Source organism: Phoca vitulina, unplaced genomic scaffold (genome assembly GCF_004348235.1).
Source record: "Phoca vitulina isolate PV1807 unplaced genomic scaffold, GSC_HSeal_1.0 scaffold99, whole genome shotgun sequence".
NCBI lineage: Eukaryota > Metazoa > Chordata > Mammalia > Carnivora > Phocidae > Phoca > Phoca vitulina.
Genome location: NW_022589802.1, coordinates 1018890 through 1043081, shown reverse-complemented (window position 1 = coordinate 1043081; position 24192 = coordinate 1018890). Strand labels below are relative to the sequence as shown.

The window sequence follows — 24192 nt, the reverse complement described above, 5'->3', positions numbered from 1 at the left end:
CCCCCCCCCCCCCCCCCCCCCCGGCCCCCACTGCCTCTCCCTTTTTGAGCCATGATGCATTTCAGTTGGCAGCACTGTTCCTCTCCTCCCCCAGGGGGGTGGCCCCACATACTCGGCTCTACTTGGGCCAGTCAGCAAGCACGGTGGGATTCTGCTCCCCTCCTTAGGGTGGACCAGCCTTGGAGGAGGCTGGCAGACGGTCCCTGGTTACCCAGGCTGACAGGGCCTTCCTGGCTTCTCGCCTGAGGCACCGATGTCTGATGGACCTCCACCTGTATGCCTAGTGACGGGTTTCGGGGAGACCTGAGCTTCGGGGCCTGGACTCATCCTTCGGCTTCTCCTTTGTTCTGGCAGCCCACCAGGCTCTTAGGAGAAACCGCTCTCCAGTTCCACGGTGTCCTTCCTGATTCTTCCTTATGCACATGCTCAGGAGTGTCACCCCATTCCTGCCGGGGTGTTACTTGGCCTTAGGGTCTGTGAGGAGAGCTTGCCATATCTTTCTTTCCAGGATTTGAAAGTATGCTGACTTTAGGAGACTAGGTCTCAAGGACGGACCCTTGGGTGTGACCACTTCGCATGGTGGCGCCTGGCTGCGCCCTGCGCCACTGAACTTCAGTGTTGGTCTCCGTCTACAGGCTACCCCTGTCCGTAGTGTGTTTCTCTCAGGAAGTCACAGCTCAACAATCTCTTCTCTCTTGGGGTCTTGGAAGGGACCCCAGCATGTGTGTCGGGGGGTGGCTAGAGATAACATTTCTTCCTTTCGGCTTGTGTATTTTCCAAAATGGATCATGACCTGGCAGCACAGTCATGGTAAAGAAAAAAGAAGCTCGTGCTGTTTTTCAGAACATTTTCGTAGTGGCCTGAAAAGCCTTGCTGTTATCAGTATTCTCCCCCCGCACACACACTTTTAGCTTGTGCCGGTCCCCCGGGGGCTGACGGCATGTCATCATGAAGCATAACCTGTGGACATCGGAAGGACTACTTGACAGTGACACCTTTGCCTCCCCCCTTTTTTTATTGAGATGGGATTCACATAACATAAAATTAGCCACTTTAGAACCAACAATTCAGTGGCATGAAATACATTCACAATGTTGGGCAACCACCACCTCTTTCTAGTTCTAGAACCTTTTTATCCCCCCAGAGAGAAACCCCTTCCGTGAAGCAGTTGCTCCCAGCGCCCTCCCCCCCCCGGCCACTGGCACCCCCTGATCTGCTCTCTGCCCCTCCAGTGCTGGAGCTGTCACACGATTTATAAGACTTAAACATTTCTTTTTTTTCAAGATGTATTTATTTATTTGACAGAGAGAGACACAGCGAGAGCGGGAACACAAGCAGGGGGAGTGGGAGAGGGAGAAGCAGGCTTCCCGCCGAGCAGGGAGCCCGATGCGGGGCTCGATCCCGGGACCCTGGGACCATGATAACGACTGAGCCACCCAGGCGCCCCAAGACTTAAAGATTTCTTGATAGCAAATCACAGGTCGTGACATTCAGAGCAATGAAAGGCAGAACTTCCTTGTTACTTACAGCTCTGAAGGAGAGGAGGTGGCCATGTGGGGCCACGTGTGTCGGGGGGAACCTGGGGTAGGGGTAGGTAGTTTCTGCAGGGTCCCTGTGCATTGGCTAATTTGGATGATTTCTCAGGCTCTGGGGCATTGGGGCTGTCCCTAGTTGTCTGGTACCTGGCCCAGATAAGGGGGAATTGGGGGAGCGTGTTTGGTGGTCCCAGAGAGAGGGGTCCCAAAAACGGAGATAGTTGGGGTCGGGGCTTAGCAAACTGCCCAAGAAAGGCAGAGAAAAGAGAATTTTTACACATAACTTCAAAACTAGGTCAAGACAGCTCTTGTGAAATATTAGATTACATCACATAAATGGAATCATCCAGGATGTGGCCTTTTGTGTCCATGTCTGGCTTTTTTCACTGATCATGATGTCTCCAAGGTTCATCCATACTGTAGCATGGATCAGCACTTCACTCCTCTTTATGGCCAAATAACATCACATCATGTGTATAGACCACGTTTTGTTTGGTCACTGTCTTGGGTTCTTTCCGCCTTCTGGCTGCTCTCAATCAGGCTGCAGTTAAGCTGGATGCATTCGTTTTGATGTGAACACCTGTTTTCAGTTCTTTTGAACATACACTCAGGAGTGAAATTGCTGAGTGGTGTGATAACTATGTTTACTTATTGAGGGACCACCAACTATTTTCCCTTTTAATTGTGAACGCCGTTAAGCAGACAGACAAATAAAGCGAGTAGTCTAACAGAACGCAGGGGTCCACCTCGCAGGGTTGCCAGAGGCCTGGAGCTTGCCTTATTTGCTTGTTTCTCTCTTTCTTTCTTTCTGTTTCCTCTTTCCTTTCCCCCTCCCTCCTTCTCTCGGTCTCTCTCTCTCTCTCCCCCTACTCTCCTTCCTTTGTTTTTACTGAGATATTTTAAATTAAGTTTACATGCCATTTTCTCCCTAAGTGCTTCAAAAAGGACATTTCCTTCCACGACCCGGTGCCATTATGCATCCGACACATGAGCAGCGCAGGGCCCCACAGCCACAGTGCCTTTGACTCCTCTGTCCTGCACGCCAGCATCTCATCAAGGACTTCCGTTGCACTTGACTATTGGCCGTGTACACCTCTTCTCCTCTAGAACAGTCTCTCTTTTCCCCATGACACTGACACGCAGAGGAGGCCGGGTACAGCCCACCTTCTGGACTGGGCCGGTTGCTTCCTTGTGGTGTGTAAGTGGTCCCTCAGTCCCCAAGATCCTTTATAAACTGCGTGCGGGTTCCCAAGGCTGCGTTAGAATGGGGTCAAACTTTGACAAGAGCCTCGCACGCTTCCCATGGTGGCATCCCCGCAGCAGGGGGGTCCCAGCTCTGTCCAACCGGTAGGTTAGCTTTCTGTCTTGTGACCAGCAGTAAATAGGGGAAGACATTTTGACATCACATGGTCTTCCACCCAGTGGTTTTAGTGTCCATCCCACCTTAAGGGCTTCTTCCTATCTGATTAGCATATATTTCTTCGTCAGATACATGAGTTTATTGATTCTGGGCCGGTGCTGATGGACAGCTCATCACTGGTGATAAGGGACTTCGCCGCAGTTTAAATACTGTGCGACCCTGTCCCCTCACCCTCTCTCCTGTAGCAGAAATAAGCTGCGGTCGCCCAGACAGCATGAGCATTCGCGGCCCACTCCCCTGCCAGCCACCGCCTGGTTCTTATGCTTCCCCACGGGGGAGTTCCGCCTTGTGGTCTCCAGTTGGGTGGTGATAACAGCGTTGGAGCAAACTGTCTTCTGGTCTTGAGAACTGATGTGGCGAAATCTGATTCTGTCCACTTTGGCGTGACACACTCTTCCTGCCCTTAGCATGAGCCCCAGCTCCTGTCTGTCCCCAGAGTGCCCACATGGCCTCACCTTCCGCACTCCCCACCCTGCCCCCAGTTTCAGCGCCGTGACCATTGAGCTTGGGCCCATCCGAGGGCCAGATATGGGCCACGCCCTTAGCCCGCTCCTCTCTTTGCTCACCCCCAGCCTTCAGCTCTCAGCCTGAAGGTCACTCCTTTAGAGGGCACCCCTCCCCCAGCTCTTGTGGGTCCCTCCAAAGTGCATCTCACTATTCTGGTCTTTCTCTTTTCCTTGAGAGCAGGTCTATTTCAGGTGGAGTGGGGTGTGTGTGTGTGTGTGTGTGTGTGTGTGTGTGTGTGTTCTGGAGTTTTTCTGTTAGGACCCTGAGCTGAGAGGAAGAGGAGTTGGCAGTGGAGCTTCCAGGGATGGCCGGAAAGTCGGGGTGGGGGTGCTGGAAATGAGGAGGAGGAAGCCAAGCCTCGTACGAGGTGGGCAGGACTCCCTGTCTGGTGGCCCACCACCCAGGTGAGGAGAGAGGACAGAAGCTCAGTTTGGGAAAGTGTTATGGATTGGCTTGTGTCCCCCAAAAAGATGTGCTGATGTCCTGTCCCCCAGTAGCTGTGAATGGGACCTAACTTGGATGAGGTCATGCTGGAGTAGGGTGGGCCTCATCTCATACTTGGCTTTTTCCGATCCCCTTAGCTTCTTTGCACCCCTGCGATGGCCGCCATTCTCTTGAAGGCCAGACCCAAGGTGAGTGGGGCTCCCTGTCTCCATCTGCCACCTCTTCATGTCCCGGCTTCACAACTCTTGCAACTCCAAGTCTCCCCTTAACTGCTGAGTTCTCTGGGTCCCCCCGCCCCATGTTTAGTTGCTGCCCGCTCATCCTGGGACTCATGGCGGTGAAGTCCCCTGCAGCCACAGGAATGGCTTGTTCTAGGTGCCAGTATCTTTTGAAGACGTGTCCGTGTACTTCACCAAGACAGAATGGAAGCTTCTGGACCTCAGACAAAGGATCCTCTACAAGAGAGTGATGCTGGAGAACTATCGTCATTTGGTGTCACTGGGTAAGGATCTGACACGCACATCCAATCCCCCTACTCTGTCTCTGAACTCAATTTATTTTTAAGTTTCTTTGTTTGTTGGTTACTGTGAGCCCAAGAATAAATGCATTTTCCCACCGGAGCAGTAATCTGCTGGAGCCCAGCTTTTGTCTCAGTAGAACAGTTTTTAGCTAAAATGGTTTTGACCTGTAAGTGGTAAATGCGTGGGCCCCCATCAAATTTATTTTGCATATAAAATCATGGGTTAAGTAAACCTCTTCTATCCAAAAGATAGATGCGTATTATCCTTGAATATTTATATGCACTGTTGTAGACTTAATTCATTCCTATCAAGGTTGAATTGTACATTCATTTCACGTTACGGAGTTTAGCTGCTCCTTTTCCTTGTATCAAGGTTAAGACATGCACTTGGTTTTCCAGCCTGGAGAAATCCGGAAAGGAGCTGGGCAGGCTTCCCCGCTTCAGCGGGCTTGCAGGGGGTCTGCTTGCTCCATTTCTTCCCTACAGATTTAATCTCCCTAATCTAACCACACAGAGGGAGACTAGTTTCTGACCCTCACTGCGCAGATCCAGGGCTCAAAGGGGAGTTCTGGAATCGTCAGTTGAGTTTGGCATAAGGAACTGAGACATCTGTTCTGTTTGATGATGGACACGGGGCTTTGGCTCTCGAGGCACAGGCATTCCTCAGCTCTGTCTGCTTCCTGATACTCCCCGGGACCTTGCCCCCTGTGGATCCCGGCTCCATTTCCCACAAGCCTACTGCCCTCCCCGCAGGCCAAATAGTAATATTGTTATCCTCTTGGCCCCAGTCACCATCGACTTCGGACTCCCCATGCCCACCTGGCCCCTGGACATTCAAATCCCTTCGCTTCCTCAAAGAGACTCCATCCTTTCTCTGGACCTTCCCAGTGGCGCTCTCTTAGAGGGTTCCTTGTTCTCTGTTCCTGAAGATGCTAAGGCTGGGCTGAGTTCAAGAGTGACTGATCTGCTTCCTTTCCCTGGGCAGGATTTTTATCCTCCAAGCCTCACCTGGTCTCCTGGCTGGAACAAGGGGAGGGGCCCCAGGCAGCAGACACCTGCAGAACACGGGCCGCCGCAGGGATGCAGACAGGTGAGTGTGGGGCGCTGGGCTGGCTTGCCTGAGCCAGTCACAGAGAGCAGCAGCCAAAGGAGGGCAGCGTGACCGCTGTGGGTGGGAAATTCCCCTTTGTGGCAGACTTAAATCTCACAGGGAGTCCCCGTTGAGACACCACTGCTTCCAGCTCATTCCCACCTTTTCCCCCTCTTGCCGTCCTGTCTGCGGACAGTCATCTTGCGTCTCCCCCCATGTCCTCATCTCCTGATACATTCCTTGTCAGCTTTGGTGTGGGCGTGAGGAGGGAGAACGAACCCTAAATAGAGTCGCAGGGAGAGTGACACCAGTGGGTGTTCTCTATCCTTATAGGTGACAGGATAAAGAACAGGACATTGGTTTCAAAGCAGAAGCATTGCCTAGAAGAACTCCCAAGGACCGATCTTCAGGCCGGTAACAAGAGCCAGGTAGCCAGGCCACCAGGGGAAGCGCTGGAGCGCGGAGCGGAACATGCTCATTCTCCCCAGACAGGTTCCAGTGGGGTTGGCCCCCGCAGGGAGAAAGGTCAGAGCAGCTCCTCAGGGGACGCAAGAGAGATGCGGCAGAGAAGTAGCCCCAGTGGTAGGCAGGAGTCAGTTCTACGGCAGCAGGCTTCCAAAGGTGCGGAGAGGCGCTACCTATGTCAGCAGTGTGGGAAATCCTTCAGCCGCAGCTCCAACCTCATCAAGCACCGGGTCATCCACAGCGGCGAGAAGCCCTACGAGTGCTCCGAGTGCGGGAAACTCTTCCGGCGCAGCCTGGCGCTGCTGGAGCACCAGCGCATCCACAGCGGCGAGAAGCCCTTTGTGTGCAGCGAGTGCGGGAAGACCTTTACGCGCAGCTCCAACCTCATCAAGCACCAGATCATCCACAGCAGCGAGAAGCCCTACAAGTGCTCCGAGTGCGGGAAACTCTTCCGGCGCAGCTTCGCGCTGCTAGAGCACCAGCGCATCCACAGCGGCGAGCGGCCCTACGCGTGCGGCAAGTGCGGGAAGACCTTCAGCAGGAGCTCCAACCTCATCGAGCACCAGCGCACCCACAGCGGCGAGAAGCCCTACACGTGCAGCCAGTGTCCGAAAGCCTTCAAGGGCGTCTCCCAGCTCATCCACCACCAGCGCATCCACAGTGGGGAGAAGCCGTTCAAGTGCAAAGAGTGCGGGAAGGCCTTCCGGGGCTGCTCGGGGCTCAGTCAGCACCAGCGGGTGCACAGCGGTGAGAAGCCCTACGAGTGCAGTGAGTGTGGGAGGACCTTCAGCCGGCGAGCCAACCTCTTCAAGCACCAGGCCATCCACAGCCCGGAGAGGCCCTACGGATGCCAGGACGGCGGGACGGCCTTCCAGAGCAGCCTCGTCCTCCCGGAGCCCCGGGCCGCGCACACTGGCCAGCGGCCGCTCGCAGGCAGCCAGGACCCGGGCGGGAGCGCCGGCCTTGCGGGGAGCCCGTGCGCCCGCAGCCACCAGGAGCCCTGCGCGAGCGACCGGGGCACGGAGTGCGGCAGCGCCTTGCAGGGGAGGCAGTGGCTGGGCCAGCCCCGGAAGCCCCATGGCGACACGAGGCCCTTGCAGAAGAGTGACAGCGAAAAGGCGCCCGCCTCTTTGGCCCTCGGAAGGCCCCCTGCCGAGCCACGGCCGGAGGGCCAGACCCTCGGGGAAGACTCGGTGGGTGCGGCGCCCGCCCGCGCCGTCTGACCCGGCCAGTGTGGGACAGGGCTGGCTTGGAAACCCGGCGGTGCCCGCTGCCGTCGCCCGGGCCGGTGACGGGGCCTGTGCGCTGCCCGAGCTCAGGGCCGCGCCGTGACAAGAGCCGCGCCGCCGGCTCGGGGGCCTTGAGTTACTGAGGAGCAGTCGGACCGTGCGCGTCACCCCAGACGTGTGAGCGTGGCCGGCTGGAAGCACTGACAGCACTTTCCTCCTTTAAGCGCCTGTAAACGGAGGGGACTTGAGAGAAGGCCGCAAGCAGACTGTGGCTGGACTATGACAGCACCTCACGGTCATCAGTTCAGAGATGGACTGGAAATGCACTTGGGCAAACACCTCCGCGGGCCGCTCGGGCCCGGCTGTCGGGCCGCAGGGAGGGCCGTCGGGGCGGACAAACAGGACACCCTGCGATCCCGCCGAGCAGGGGCCTGTTCTTTTTCCAGGCCGTTTGTCCTTGTGCCTGAAAAGCCACAGCCTTCCGTGGGGACCCGCAGCTGCTTCTCAGAGGAGCGGCTGCACCCAGGTCCCATCTTCTCAGAGCCCCGGGGCGGGGTATGGGGGACACTCCGGTCTCTCACAGGAGGGGGCTCCAGGCAACGCATGTGCTCCCTGCCCACCGGGCTCACCCTCCTCACTGCCTTCTGCCCCCCTCCCCCGACCCCACCAGCAAAGACCACCCTGGCCTCTCCGCCCCTCCTCCCCACCCTCAGTGCCTAAAGCTTCACACTTAGCTGCGCCCCCTCAAGCAGCCACGTCTTGTGGCCGGTGCCCGTCGGGAAGGAAACAAGATGGGTTAGGAATTTGCACAGAGCGTGCCCAGCAATGGCTCTCTCATGGGATCTGCCTTTCATATGACCTTTCTTATAATATTGAAGGTTCAGCTGCTTTGAATAATTTTGCATTCAGGAGTAATGTAAGCAGAAGATAGGGGTTTTTGCCGCATGAGAGTGTTGGTGAATCGTTGCTTAAATAAGAATCCCCCGCCCCGTGAGAAGACCTCAGGCAGGAGGAACGGAGCCCTGATGAGTGTGGTGGCAAGCCTGGCCCCTCTTCTCCCTCCTCCCCCTTAGCCCCCCAGAGACAGGGCGGACCCTTCGAATGGCACTTTACTGCAAGGCTAGGGGGGCGGCCATGGCCGGCAGGCTCTGCCCTGTTCCATCCGCGCTGCGCCCAGGAATTCTGCCCATGGGTGCTCTCAGCCCAGCGCCCTGATTGGCTTGCCACCTCCTTCCAGCCCTCTTCACTGCCAGATCTCCAGCAGGCAAGGGATAGGTGTGCTGGAGGCCCCCCACTGGGCCTCCCAGGAGCATGTGCGCCTTCCCTGCCACACAGGAGAGGCTCGACACGACATCTGGAGAGAGAGGGAAGACCTGGAAATACAGAATTCCTTCCGAGCATGCTTCTTGGAGCTCTAATCACTAGGACGACTCCAAAAGTGAGAAATACAGATAGAAACAAAGACATAGAGAAGTTTCATCTAGCTATATTAAAATGAGTTTTATACGACTTATGCAAAGTTCTAGAGTTTTTATAACTTGCTTTTATCTCATAGCCCCTTTCACTGGGTCTGTATCCCCTTATCCTTTGTCTTCTGCTCTTTGTGTCACGTTCATCTTTGTTAGCACTTCATAAACATGTGAGATGAATATGGCCCCCTTAGCACATGAGCTCCAGTCCTGTCTGAGGGGTCAAACGGATCTGCAACTTGGGGTTTTCCGATGGAAAAAGAAGTATTAGGAACAGTGTCTTTGAAGTCCATGGGCAGGTCGTTGGGAAATATGTGGGGGTTTTTTGAGGCACAGACGATCTTTGCCAGGGAATCCAGTCCCCATGCAGAGCAAGGAACAGCGGCAAGAGGCCATGCACTTGGACTCCAGTCTCATTTGGTTCAACTGTGGCCTGACCAGGATTGGGACGCCAACCGCCATGTGAGGGGATCCAGAAAGAGACCAGATCCATGGGCTCTGATGTCCATTTTCATCACTATCGTAAGTGAACAGCCTCACTCCTGCAGGCCAGTGTAACGTCATCCCATTGGTTCTGCTGGACAAGCCAACTTGCCTTTTAATGTGAGCTCCTTTTTTCAGCAGACCGTGGATTTGCCGGACACTTGTGCTCTGGTTTTCAAGCGCCCTGAAAGGCCGCAGGGTCCCCAAATGCTTACCCAGATAAATGACATTTAAAATAGCAATGCATTTTTTGTCAGTTCTCTGTATAATTTTGCTTGCCTTCATGAGATTTTCACTGCAGTTATGAGTATCATTTTGTCTCATGTATGGTGATCAGGTGCGCAACATGAGCTGGACGGGTATTGCGTGGAATAAAAGTCAGAGTGTGCGGGGGGGGGGTGGTCCCTGTGTTTTTCCTTCTAAAGAACTTCCTGGACACCAGCCCCTTTGCACTTCGGGACTGGTCATCTGCTTCAGACATGGCCGCGCGAGACGCTGTGTCCGTGTGTAGCGTGTCTGAGCCTTGGGCCACTTGCCCTCCGACACCGTGGACACTTTTCAAGAGCAGTTTAAATGCTGTGGCAGTACCCCCCACATAACTGGTAAACTGTCCTGACCGAATTCATTTACTTCGGGGGCAGACAGATAAGGAGGCTCTCGAGTGCTGGCCTCGAAAGGAGCCCTCTCATGGCTGAAAGTAACCAGGTAGCAATTGGGTTACAGCACCAGGAAAGGCTCTAAGTGTGGACTCGCAGGGGTGGGCCGAGAGACTCTGCTTGGGTGAAGGTGAGGCCGAAACCCTGGAGGGCGGCACAGCTGGGAATCAAGGGCAGCCATCCGAGGCCGGAGGGACACCGCGACTCGGGGACCAGGAGGGGCAGAGCGGCACAGCTGTGTCTTCCCTCCAGCTGCTTCTGTGTCTTCAGGCCACGTGGCAGCACCTGCACTCAGGTGTGTGCGCCCCGTGCGGCCCCATGTGGCTCTGCACAGAGGCCACTCCACCTTCCCCCTTCTGTTCGCTTCTCGGCCTCCCTCCGTGGAGGGACTCCGGCGTGGACACCCGCCCATCCTGTAGGCCTGGAAGCCCTTTCCCCTGGTCTTGCAACCTCTCTATCCCCCTCCTCCCGCAGCCATGTCTGGGGCCCTTGGCCCTTTCCTCTGTCCCCCATCTCTGACAGTCATTGAGCCACCGGATCCTGGCCACTCTCGGTTCCGGTTGCCCCAGCTGCCCTGCCCGTGCACGGCCAACCGTGAGTGCGGTCGGGGGGGTGGGGGTCCTTGCAGTGTCACCCGGCTGACGGCAGCATCCACTTCTGGGGCTTTACGAGACCAGCATGGACCGTGTCTAGAACCTTGCTCAGATTGCCTGCAAGACTCGCTCTGCTCTAAACAAAGAAATGGGTGAGCGCTGTGTTCGGGGGGCCTTGGACACTTTTCCCCCACGGGAGGAAAAAGCAGGCCCGGGTAGGGGGTGCTCAGGATCCCGTCGCCGTCGTGGTCCCACAGCCGTAGCTTCTCAATGTTTCCGGAATGGTCTGCTCTCCCTGCCGGGCTTGGCGGTGGTTGGCACTCGGGCCTCTGCCCCAGCCGACGCCCCGACGCCCCGGGAACCGTCAGGACCTCCACTCCTTTCCTCAGCCGGAGGAGCACAGCAGGCCCCCGGCCGGGGATGCTAAGTGTCTGTCTTGTTAGGTAGCCGAGGTGACAAGCGGTGTCCTGAGGCCAGAGCAGGAGTATCAGGGAAGTAGAGCTCAAGGGATGTCAGGCAGGGCAGACGGAAGGAGGGGGAGCCCTGTGGGCAGGAGCCCTGGGAGAGCAGACGGTTTTCTGTAGGACGGTTGTGGGGCGCACGGTCATCGGGAGCAGAGTGCAGGGAAGCCTGGGATGCCACGTGAAGTTCTCTGGTTCCTGATGAGGAGCAACTTTTTGTTCACATGGAAGAATTATTCTAAGACTGAGGAGGGGAAGGTCACGTAAATGGTAACTGCTAGAGCGCGTGACTCCGCGTGTGGATGACCAGCAAGTCCACACAGCGTAGCCGGCCCGATGGTTCTGATGTTCACAGGCCCGACTCCTGGCGTGTTGGGGACCTCACATGAAGACGGTGCCCATAAACAGCACCCCCGAAGGTTCCGTCGCCCCCCCCCTTCCTGCCCCTCCCCGCTTCCATTGCCGCAAGCACCGCTCCGCTTCCCGTCCCTCCGCGTCGGTCAACGGAATGATTCCGAGGCGCGGCCACGTCGCCCTGTGTAACGGCCCCTCACTTGGTATTGCCGAGCACTCTTCCGTCGTGTGGAGGGACCACGATCCCTGTCGGACTCTTGGGGGTGGACATTTGGGTTGTTGCCGGTTTGCGGCCGTGACAAATAAAGCTGCCATGAGAATCCGTGCACAGGTGTTTGTGTAACGTGTGCTCATTTATCCTGGGCATATAGTGAGGAGTGGAAGTGCCGGGCCCGTGGGAACCCTCTGGCAGCGCCAGACAAAGTCTTACGTCCCTAACTGCGGTGCCTGGGGGCTCCAGCTTCTCCACCTGCCCCCTAACACCTGTCCATCCTGTTGATTCTAGCCATCCTAGATGAAACGGTATGAAATGGTATCATGCGGCGGTTCTGTTTGCATTTCCCTCGTGACTAATGATGTTGAGCATCTTTCCATGTCCTTCTGAGCCACTCATATATCTTCTTTGGTGAAGTGTCTGTTCAAATCTTTTGCCCATTTGTAATTTGTCTGTCTTTTCATGTGGTTGTAAAGTTCTAGATACAAGTCCTTTGTCACACATGTTTTGCAAATATTTCCTTCCAGACTGACGTTTGCCTTTCTATTTTCATAACAGTGTTTTTTGAAGAACAGACGTTGTTTTATTTTGAAGAAGCCCAGTGAATGGATTTTTTAATTTCATGGTTTGTACTTTTTGTACCACAGTTAAGAAGTCTTGGCAAAACTCTAGTCACTACAATTTGACCCTCTGTTTTCCTGTGGGACTTGTAGACCTGGGTCTATGACCTATTTGGAGGTAATGTTTGCGTGTGGTGTGAGGTGAATTCACGATTTATTTTTCTTCTATATGGGTGTCCAGTTTCTCCAGCTCCATCTGGAGATGATGAAAAGATGATCTTTTCCCCAGTTGAACTGCCTTGACGTCTTGGTTGAAAACCAACTGGCTGTGCGCATGTCTACTTCTGCACGCTTTATGCCGGTCTATTTTATGCCCGCGTGACACTCTTCTTGGTTACTGTGGCTTTATAATAAGTCTTGGAATCGGGTAATGTGAATCCTCTGATGTGGTTCTTTTTCAAACCTCTTTGGTCTATCCTAATTTTGTCTCATTTCTGTATGAGTTTTAGAATACCTTGTCAATTTATATGAAAAAAAAAAAAAAGCCTGCTGGGACTTTGATTGGGATTTCATTGAATCTATACATCATTTTGAGGAGGATTGACATCTGAACAATATTGAGCCCTTCAGTCTGTGGACATAACATGGCTCCTCATTCGCGGGCCTCCCCCACTTCCTCCCAGCAACGGCTTGTGATTTCAGTGTCCAAGTCTTGCACATGTGTTAGCTTTGATTGATTCCGAGGTTATTGTTCCAATCATCCCTAGTGAGCCTGCATTCTCGTGCAGTCACTCATTCGTCCCCCAGACATACAGTGAACATGTAACTGTGTGCTGGGCTGGGAGGATGACTAAGACGTATGTCTTGCCTACCTTCAGAATCAGGAGCATGCGTTTGTCCCTTTGATGCCTTTGTTTAGCCCAGTCCATATTTGATAACAGCCTTGACCATAATGTAAAACAGAGCTGTGTGTCCCATGTTCACGGTTCTGAGAACTTATCATTGTTCCAAGATTTTTTTTTTAACTTTCTGGCAAAGACTTCTAACAGGAAAACAAAATCAAATCAAAACAAGGAGGTAAGAATCAAATTAATCTTTTGTCTTTTTCTCAGTGAAAATATTCCTCGCTTAATATATAACGTGCTTTCTTTCATGTTCTGGCTAGTTCAGTGGGAACAAGGTACTTGTGAAAGGAGGTGGAGAGAGAATGAGTCAGGCAGGCTGAGAAGAGGTGGAGAGAGAAAGACAAAGGAAAAGGCGAGTAGAACACACCCTGGTGATCTCCTCAGACTAGAAAAACAGACGCACACAGTGTATCAGGAACGTGGCCACAAGTACAGGTGACCTGTGAAATGCACAGCTCCACCTATATGCAGATTTTTTTGTGTGTTAAATACAGGATGATACTGTAAATGTATTTTCCTTATGATTTTCTTAATAACATTCTCTTTTCTCTAGTTGACTTTATTGTAAGAATGCAGTACATAATACATACAACCTCCAAAATGTGTGTTACTCGACTATTTGTTATTGGTGAGACTTCCAGTTAACAGCCAGCTATTAGTAGTTAAGGTTTGGGAGATTCAAAGTTACACGTGGATTTTTCGGCTCTGCCGGGGGTCAGCATCCCTAACTCCCATGTTGTTCAATGTAAGGAATCTGGGGGCAGCTTGCTGGCATCGGTTCAGCAGCAGAGCACTGGCAAGGCCCAGTATCGAATTAGCTTAGCTTTGCCTCATGATCACAAAATGGCTGCTGAAGCACCTGCTGTCACATATGCAAAGGACAGAAGGGGGAAAGGGCAAGGACAACTGCATCTGTCCCCTTTTATCAAGAAAGTAACAGTTTTTCCAGAAACTTGCCCAACAGACTTCCACTTAGGTCTCAGAACTGGATCACATGGCCTCCCTTAGCTGGAAGAGAGGCTGGGGAAAGCTGGAGACAGGATTGTCATGACCTGTCACCTGAGGCTGAGCCCACTGATGCCCTGAACAAAACTGGGGTCTTATCCCCAGAGGAGAGGGCTGGAATGGATATTGGGTGATGTTATGGATTGAATTATGTCCCCCTAAAAGATATGTTGAAGTCCTAGCCCCCAGTGACCTCAGAATGTGACCCTATTTACAAATAGGGTCTTTGCAGATATAACTAGTTATGATGAGATCATACTAGACCCTACCAGCAGCTGGAAGAGGCGCAGAAGGATCATCCCCTAGAGCCCCCAGGGGGAGTACGGTCTTGCTGACCCCTTCCTTTCTACCCATGGTGAGAGGGAAGGAAGCCGGCCGTGTCTGAGCCCCCTCCCCACATGCTGGCACTCTGCATGCTCACTGCTAAGAGGCGGACAGACCCGCACCCAAGTCCCACGGCTTTTTCCACTGCAGCCAACTCTGTTCTCCAAACTAGCGGGCACCCAGCTGGCCTTGTCGTTTTCCCAACTTTTCCCCTTTGGGGCTGATTCTTTGCAGTTCCGTCCCTCACTAACAACTGGTCGTACTGGATGCCGGGCACCTCCGTTTCCTTCCTATGAAACTGAGGTTATTTCACATATACAGGTTGTGATAAAGGTGAAGAGAGCCTTCCTACTTTCAGTCACCAAATCTACACTGGGGCCACAGTGAGCAAGACAAAAATCCCTGCCCTTGAGGAGCCGGCCTTCATTCTAGTGACTAGACTGCTATGTGCGGAGGGGTGGTGCTGGGATACAGCAGGGAGCAGGGGAGAGAGAGAGAGAGAGAGCAAGGGCTAGGGCAAATGGTGGCTCAGAAGAGTGGACATTTAAGCAGAGACCTGGTTGAGGTGGATGTCTGAAAAAGAGCAGTCCAGGAGGAGGGCGCTGCCAGTGCAAAGGTCCGGAGGCGGTGTGTTGGCCTCCTTGGGGCTGCTGTAACAAGTACCACAAACCAGGTGGCTTAAAACAACAGAGACTGAGTCTCTCACAGCTCTGAGTCCAGAAGTCCAAAATCAAGGTGCCAGCAGGGCCACATTCCCTGCAGCGGCTCGAGGGAAGAACCCTTCCTCACCTCTTCCAGCTGCTGGTGGTCCCACACATTCCCTGGCTTGTGGCCACATCCTTGCCATCCTCGCCTCCGATGTCACCCTGCCTTCTCTGTGTCTGGGTCTCTCCTCTTCTGTCTCTTATAAGGACACTTGTCATTGGATTTAGGACCTACCCAGGTAATCCTGGATGATCTCATCTCGAGATCTTTACTACAACTGTATCCACAAAGACCCAATAAGGTCATATTCACGGGGTCCAGGGATTAGAATGTGGACAGATCTTTTTTGGATGGCCCCCACTCAGCCCACCACAGACAGGAACATGCTTGGTGTGTTTGAAGCCATGTGGCTGCAAAGCCCATGCTGGGTCCCTTCTCGCTGCCCCCTGGGGCCCAGGGCAGAATGGGCACATGTGCGGGAAAGGTCCAGGACTCCTTGCTCTTTCTCCTCTTTCTCCACGAGCAGGATTTCCAGATTCTCAACCTGACACGCCCTGGCGGGCAGGTAAACTGCTCCATATACCCAAGTTGCTGGGGTCAGAGAGCAGAGAGGCTGCTAGCCGTCAACAGGAGAAATGGCCAGAAAGTCTGTGCCCAGCCTTCTGTCGGCCATCGTGCCTCCTCCTACCGCTGTCCTGCCTGGCAGGCCAGCAGCCCCTCCCTGCCACCATCACCCCGTCATCCTGTGTGGCGGGCCCTGCACGTGGGTCAGGCCCAGGGCAGCTAAACAAGCGCTTCCCAAGACTCCCAGTTTTGCCAGGTTGGTGGAAGTGAGAAGAGGTGCAGAGGTGGTAGGGAGCTTGCTGGGGAAGGGACAATCCACCTCAGGCATTCGCCTAGTGTGCAGGGCCGCTGACCGCTTCATCCGGCAGGCAGCGGTCCGAGTGAGAGTCTAGGCAGTTCTGAGGACACCGGAGCGTGCTTCCGGCCCGCAGCGTGCAGGTGAGCGGCGGCCAGGGCGCCCAGCCCGCTCGGCACGGCAGAATTTCCCCTGATGTAAGGAGACCCTGCTCCTGGCCCTCCCTTAGCACACTTGCTTGAGAAACCTAAATAAGCCTCCTACCAGCCTTAGAGCCCGGGAAGGTTCTTAAGTGTCCCAGAGGCACCTCTTTGAAATGCGCCTGTTGAGGAAGGCAGGCCCCTTAGCTCCCACTCTCGGCTCTGGCCACCTGCCTGCCACAGACACAAAGCTTTCGTTGTCCTTCAGATACAGGCAATTCGCTAGCACAGATGGCCACCCCAATTACCAGGTGAACCTCCCATGAGCCAGGATGGGAGATCCTGAGAAGTACCTGCATGGCAGGTGGGCAGTCCGTTTCATACTTCGTAGTAAAATTGTTTGCTTTCTTTTCCACACTTGTGAAGAGAACCGTGGGTGCGCAGGACCTTTAGTTTCTCCCAGTACAGGCAGGGTTCAGGGGGAGGGGGCCGAAGTGGGAGGACGTAGATCTGGCACAGGAACGAATCTGGGCCCAGGGAAGCACCTGGCTCTACCCAACCCCCACCCCCGCCCCACCTCTCTGGGACTATAGACACTGTTGCACTTCACGCCACTTAAGGGACCCCAAGAGCTGGGGCTGGGTCCTGAGGGTGGCTAAAAACAAAGAGATGGAAATTGAGAAGATTTGTATACATATATCCAAACTCACCAGCGTGTTCATTAATCATGTGCAAAGTTTTGTATGCTAATTATACCCCAATAAAGCCAGAAGGAAAAATAAAATTTAATTTTAAATTAAATTAAAAGAGAGATGCCTGGGATGCCAGCCAAAAGACAATAAAACAAAGAGCAGGGTCAGAAAGGAAACAAGTTAACAACAGATTAAAGAAAACCTCCTTGAGAAGACAAAGGCCCCTCAGCTGCACGTCACGTGCACCTGCCAAGCTCCAAACCAGATTGTCACAGAGCTGGGCATTGCCTGGTGAACTTTCCTGAACTCCCAGGATAATGGGAACATCTTAGAAGCTTCCAAACAAAAGGAAATCAGCCACAGCAGAAGTGGACCCAAGTGGGCCAGCTCCCCAGGCAACTCTGGAAGCCAGAAGCTGGAGAAGCAACTGCGCTCCAGTGGCTAAGCGGGGGGTGGAACCCTCGTGGGACAGTGTGGTCTCAGGACCCTCGGGGTCACAGAAAGACCGGGGGTGCCTGAGTGCGGCAGAGCTCCCAGGTATTGGAGCGGGGAAGCCGGCTGCAGAGACGGAGCCGAGGAGTGGGCTCTCAGCTCAGGGTTGCCATAAACCGTGATCCGGGGCACAGTCGGGCCCCTGCTCCTCCAGCAGGGACCCAACAAGCAGCAGATCCAGGGAGACTCCCCTTCCTTCCCTGGGAGGAGCGGCACAGGAGCGCACCGCAGGGATCTCCTGGGTTTGGAGACTCCACACGGGGTCGGGTGCCAGAGACAGAAATGCTCGGTCACAGGCCGGGTGAGCACGGAGTGCGGCCAGAGACCGGGGAGACGGGAGTGCTTTTCTCTGGGGGTGCACTGAGGACCGGGGCCCCGAGTTCTTGGCTCCTCCGAGGCAGAGATTGGGAGGCCACCATTTTCACTCTCGGCCTCCAAAGCTGTACGGAAAGCTTGCAGGGAACAAAAGCTCCTGAGAGCAAACCCGAGCAGATTACTTAGCCAGGACCGGGCAAGGGCGGGGCAATTCCACCTCCGGCAAAGACATTTGGGAACCACGGCAACAGGCCCCTCCCCCCCGAAGATCAGCGAGAACAGCCAGCCAAGACCAAGTCTACCGATCAATGAGAACGGCAGAACTCCAGCGCTAGGGGAATGCACGTGGAATCCATGGCTTTTTTACCATGATTCTTTAGGCTTCAAAGTTAATTTTTTTAATTTTTTTTTTTTGAATTTTTCTTTTTCCCTTTTTCAACCAACATCTTATCAATCCCTTTTTTTGAAATCTTTTTTATTTTTCATTTTCAGAGTCATATTCTATCCCTTCATTGTAGTTAACCTTATTTTTGGTATGTATATAAGTTGTTCTCTCTTTAAAATTTTGGGATACAGTTTCTTCTAACAGACCAAAATATACCCTAAATCTCTAGTGTATGGTTTTGTTCTAGTCTCCTGCCTGATCACATTCTCTCCCCCCACCCTTTTTTTTAAATTGCTCTTCTTTCTTTTTTCAACCAACTTCTTATCTTATAAATTCCTTTTATAAAATCTTTTATAATTTTCATCTTTACAGTCATATTCCATCCTTTCATCGTATTTACCCTTATTTTTGTACATATATAAGTTTTACTTTCTTTAAAATTTTGGGAGGCACTTTCTTCTAACAGACCAAAACACACCCAAAATCTAGTGTGTGGCACTGATCTATGCACCAGCCTGATCATATTTGATCATATTCTTTTTTTTTCTTTTTTCTTTCTTTCCCTTTCTTTTCCCCCAGTTTTGGGTCTCTTCTGATTTCTTTAGTGTATATTTTTCTGGGGTCGTTTTTACCCTGTTAGCATTTTGTTCTCTCATTCATCTATTCTCCTCTGGACAGAATGACAAGATGGAAAAACCCACCTCAAAAAAAAAGAACAAAAGGCAGTACCGACTGGCAGGGACCTAATCAATACGGACATTAGTAAGATGTCGGAACTAGAGTTCAGAATGACGATTATAAAGATACTAGCTGGGCTTGAAAAAAGCATGGAAGATACTAGAGAAACCCTTTCTGGAGAAATAAAAGAACTAAAATCTAACCAAGTCGAAATCAAAAAGGCTATTAATGAGGTGCAATCAAAAAGGGAGGCTCTAACTGCTAGGATAAATGAGGCAGAAGAGAGAATTAGTGATACAGAAGACCAAATGATGGAGAATAAAGAAGCTGAGAAAAAGAGAGAGAAAAAACTACTGGATCATGAGGGCAGAATTCAAGAGATAAGTGATACCATAAGATGAAACAATATTAGAATAACTGGGATCCCAGAAGAAAAAGAAAGAGAGAGAGTGGCAGAAGGTATATTGGAGCAAATTATAGCAGAGAACTTCCCTAATTTGGGGGAGTAACAAGCATCAAAATCCAGGAGGCACAGAGAACCCCCCCTCAAAATCAATAAAAATAGGTGAACACCCCGACATCTAATAGTAAAACTTACAAGTCTCAGAGACAAAGAGAAAATCCTGAAAGCAGCTCGGGACAAGAGGTCTGTAACCTACAATGGTAGAAACATTAGATTGGCAACAGACCTATCCACAGAGACCTGGCAGGCCAGAAAGGACCGGCATGATATATTCAGAGCACTAAACGAGAAAAATATGCAGCCAAGAATACTATATCCAGCTAGGCTGTCATTGAAAATAGAAGGAGAGATTAAAAAAAAAAAAAAAACTTCCAGGATGAACAAAAATTAAAAGAATTTGCAAACACGAAACCAGCCCTACAAGAAATATTGGAAGGAGTCCTCTAAGCAAAGAGAGAGCCTAAAAATAACATAGACCAGAAAGGAACAGAGACAATATACAGAAACAGTCACCTTACAGGCAATACAATGGCACCAAATTCATATCTTTCAATAGTTACCTTGAATGTAAATGGGCTAAATGCCCCAATCAGAAGACACAGGTTATCAGATTGGATAAAAAAAAAACAAGACCCATCGATATGCTGTCTGCAAGAGACTCATTTTAGATGCAAAGACACCTCCAGATTGAAAGTGAGGGGGTGGAAAACCATTTACCATGCTAATGGACATCAAAAGAAAGCTAGGGTGGCAATCCTTCTATCAGACAAATTAGATTTTAAACCAAAGACTATAATAAGAGATGAGGAAGGACACTACATCATACTTAAAGGGTCTATCCAACAAGAAGATCTAACAATTGTAAATATCTATGCCCCTAACATGGGAGCAGCCAATTATATAAGCCAATTAATAACAAAAGCCAAGAAACACATCAACAACAATACAGTAATAGTAGGGGACTTTAACACCCCCCTCACTGAAATGGACAGATCATCTAAGCAAAAGATCAACAAGGAAATAAAAACTTTAAATGACACACTGGACCAAATGGACTTCACAGATATATTCAGAACATTCCGTCCCAAAGCAACAGAATACACATTCTTCTCTAGTGCCCATGGAACATTCTCCAGAATAGATCACATCCTAGGTCACAAATCGGGTCTCAACTGGTACCAAAAGATTGGGATCATTCCCTGCATATTTTCAGACCACAATGCTTTGAAACTAGAACTCAATCACAAGAGGAAAGTCGGAAAGAACTCAAATACATGGAGGCTAAAGAGCATCCTACTAAAGAATGAATGGGTCAACCACGAAATTAAAGAAGAATTTAAAAAATTCAAGGAAACAAATGAAAACGAAAACACAACCTTTCCAAATCTTTGGGATGCAGCAAAGGCAGTCCTAAGAGGAAAGTCTATAGCAATACAAGCCTTTCTCAAGAAACAAGAAAGGTCTCAAATACACAACCTAACCCTACACCTAAAGGAGCTGGAGGAAGAACAGCAACTAAAGCCTAAACCCAGCAGGAGAAGAGATATAATAAAGATCAGAGCAGAAATCAATGAAATAGAAACCAAAAGAACAGTAGAACAGATCAACGAAACTAGGAGCTGGTTCTTTGAAAGAATTAATAATAGTGATAAACCCCTGGCCAGACTTACCAAAAAGAAAAGAGAAATAACCCAAATAAATAAAATCATGAATGAAAGAGGAGAGATCAGAACCAACACCAAAGAAATGCAAACAATTATAAGAACATATTATGAGCAACTATATGCCCACAAATGAGGCAATCTGGAAGAAGTGGATGCATTCCTAGAGATGTATCAACTACCAAAACTGAACCAGGAAGAAATAGAAAACCTGAACAGACCTATAACCACTAAGGAAATTGAAGCAGTCATCAAAAATCTCCCAACAAACAAAAGCCCAGGGCCAGATGGCTTCCTGGGGGAATTCTACCAAAGACTTTTTCAAGAAGTTCTTTTCAAGAAGAATTAATACCTATTCTTCTGAAACTGTTCCAAAAAATAGAAATGGAAGGAAAACTTCCAAACTCGTTTTATGAGGCTACCATCACCTTGATCCCAAAACCAAAGACCCCATCAAAAAGGAGAACTACAGACCAATATCCCTGATGAATATGGATGCAAAAATTCTCACCAAAATACTAGCCAATAGGATCCAACAGTACATTAAAAGGATTATTCACCACGACCAAGTGGGATTTATTCCTGGGCTGCAAGGGTGGTTCAACATCCGCAAATCAATCAACGTGATACAATACATTAACAAAAGAAAGAACAAGAACCATATGATCCTCTCAATAGACGCAGAAAAAGCATTTGACAAAAGTACAGCATCCTTTCTTGATCAAAACTCTTCAGAGTATAGGGATAGAGGGTACATACCTCAATATCATAAAAGCCATCTGTGAAAAACCCACAGCGAATATCATTCTCAATGGGGAAAAACTGAGAGCTTTCCCCCTAAGGTCAGGAACACGGCAGGGATGTCCACTATCACCACTGCTATTCAACATAGTACTAGAAGTCCTAGCCACAGCATTCAGACAACAAAAAGAAATAAAAGGCATCCGAATCGGCAAAGAAGAAGTCAAACTCTCACTTTTTGCAGATGATATGATACTTTATGTGGAAAACCCAAAAGACTCCACCCCAAAACTGCTAGAACTCATACAGGAATTCAGTAAAGTGGCAGGATATAAAATCAATGCACAGAAATCAGTGGCATTCCTACACACCAACAACAAGACAGAAGAAAGAGAAATTAAGGAGTCGATCCCATTTACAATTGCACCCAAAACCATAAGATACCTAGGAATAAATCTAACCAAAGAGGCAAAGAATCTGTATTCAGAAAACTATAGAATACTCATGGAAGAAATTGAGGAAGACACAAAGAAATGGGAAAACGTTCCATGCTCATGGATTGGAAGAACAAATATTGTGAAGATGTCAATGCTACCTAGAGCAATCTACACATTTAGTGCAATCCCTATCAAAATACCATCCACTTTGGGGCGCCTGGGTGGCTCAGTTGGTTAAGCGACTGCCTTCGGCTCAGGTCATGATCCTGGAGTCCCTGGATCGAGTCCCGCATCGGGCTCCCTGCTTGGCAGGGAGTCTGCTTCTCTCTCTGACCCTCCCCCCTCTCATGTGCTCTCTCTCATTCTCTCTCTCTCAAATAAATAAATAAAATCTTTAAAAAAAAAAAAAAAATACCATCCACTTTTTTCAAAGAAATGGACCAATAATCCTAAGATTTGTATGGAACCAGAAAAGACCCCGAATAAGCCAGAGGAATGTTGAAAAAGAAAAGCAAAGCTGGAGGCATCACAATTCCGGACTTCCAGCTCTATTACAAAGCTGTCATCATCAAGACAGTATGGTACTGGCACAAAAACAGACACATAGATCAATGGAACAGAATAGAAAATTCTATTTTCTATAGAAATAGAAAGAGGCCCCAACTTTATGGTCAACTAATCTTCGACAAAGCAGGAAAGAATGTTCAATGGAAAAGAGACAGTCTCTTCAACAAATGGTGTTGGGAAAATTGGACAGCCACATGCAGAAGAATGAAACTGGACCATTTCCTTACACCACACACAAAAATAGACTCAAAATGGATGAAAGACCTAAGTGTGAGACAGGAGTCCATCAAAATCCTAGAGGAGAACACAGGCAGCAACTTCTTCGACCTCAGCCACAGGAACTTCTTCCTAGAAACACCGCCAAAGGCAAGGGAAGCAAGGGCAAAAATGAACTATTGGGACTTCATCAAGATAAAAAGCTTTTGCACAGCAAAGGAAATAGTCAATAAAACCAAAAGACAACCGACAGAATGGGAGAAGATCTTTGCAAATGACATATCAGATAAAAGGCTAGTATCCAAAATCTATAAAGAACTTATCAAACTCAACACCCAAAGAACAAATGATCCAATCAAGAAATGGGCAGAAGACATGAACAGACATTTTTCCAAAGAAGACATCCAAATGGTCAACAGACACATGAAAAAGTGCTCAACATCACTTGGCATCAGGGAAATCCAAATCAAAACCTCAGTGAGATACCACCTCACACCAGTCAGAATGGCTAAAATTAACAAGTCAGGAAACAGCAGATGTTGGCAAGGATGTGGAGAAAGGGGAACCCTCCTACACTGTTGGTGGGAATGCAAGCTGGTGCAGCCACTCTGGAAAACAGTATGGAGGTTCCTCAAAAAGTTGAAAATAGAGCTACCGTACGACCCAGCAATTGCACTACTGGGTATTTACCCCAAAGATACAAGTGTAGTGATCCAAAGGGGTACGTGCACCCCAATGTTTATAGCAGCAATGTCCACAATAGCCAAACTAAGGAAAGAGCCAAGATGTCCATCAACAGATGAATAGATAAAGAAGATGTGGTGTATATATACAATGGAATATTATGCAGCCATCAAAAAAAAAAAGAAATCTTGCCATTTGCCACAACGTGGATGGAACTGGAGGGTGTTATGCTGAGCGAAATAAGTCAAACAGAGAAAGACATGTATTATATGACCTCACTGATATGAGGAATTCTGAATCTCAGGAAACAAACTGAGGGTTGCTGGAGTGGTGGGGGGTGGGAGGGATGGGGTGGCTAGATGATAGACATTGGGGAGGGTATGTGCTATGGTGAGTGTTGTGAATTGTGTAAGACGGATGAATCACAGACCTGTACCTCTGAAACAAATAATACATTATATGTTAAAAAAAAGAGAAGAAGATAGCAGGAAGGGAAGAATGAAGGGGGGGAAATCGGAGGGGGAGACGAACCATGAGACACTATGGACTCTGAGAAACAAACTGAGGGTTCTAGAGGGGAGGGGTGGGGGGATGGGTTAGCCTGGTGATGGGTATTAAAGAGGGCACGTTCTGCATGGAGCACTGGGTGTTATACGCAAACAATGAATCATGGATCACTACATCAAAAACTAATGATGTAATTTATGGTGATTAACATAACATAATAAAATTAAATTTAAAAAAAAAAAAAGAAAGAAACACCCGTAATGCAAAGAAAGCACAGAGGGAGATCTCACTCAGGGAAACGTTAGTCTTTGGCCTCAGTTATTCAAGACGGAAGATGACAAAGGAACTTAGTTTTCCTCTTAAGAAAGAGAAAAAGAAGAAAAACTAAACCCAAGGAAAATAGACAGATGGAATTA

At 50.1% G+C, this 24192-nt stretch overlaps 1 protein-coding gene across 2 annotated transcripts in view; it reads left to right on the top strand.

The window, feature by feature from the left end:
- ZFP92 (ZFP92 zinc finger protein) overlaps positions 1-13415 on the top strand; it is a 15160-nt gene extending 1745 nt beyond the window's left edge. Inside the window, exons 2-5 of one of the 2 annotated variants that reach the window (XM_032397517.1) lie at positions 4044-4094; positions 4282-4408; positions 5412-5516; positions 5850-13415. In XM_032397517.1, the coding sequence (XP_032253408.1) occupies positions 4062-4094; positions 4282-4408; positions 5412-5516; positions 5850-7204 (1620 nt within the window). In that variant the 5' untranslated portion in view covers positions 4044-4061 and the 3' untranslated portion in view covers positions 7205-13415. The remainder of the gene's footprint in view (positions 1-4043; positions 4095-4281; positions 4409-5411; positions 5517-5849) is intronic. The other variant, XM_032397518.1, reaches the window with a different exon arrangement.
- Positions 13416-24192: the final 10777 nt, after the last annotated feature.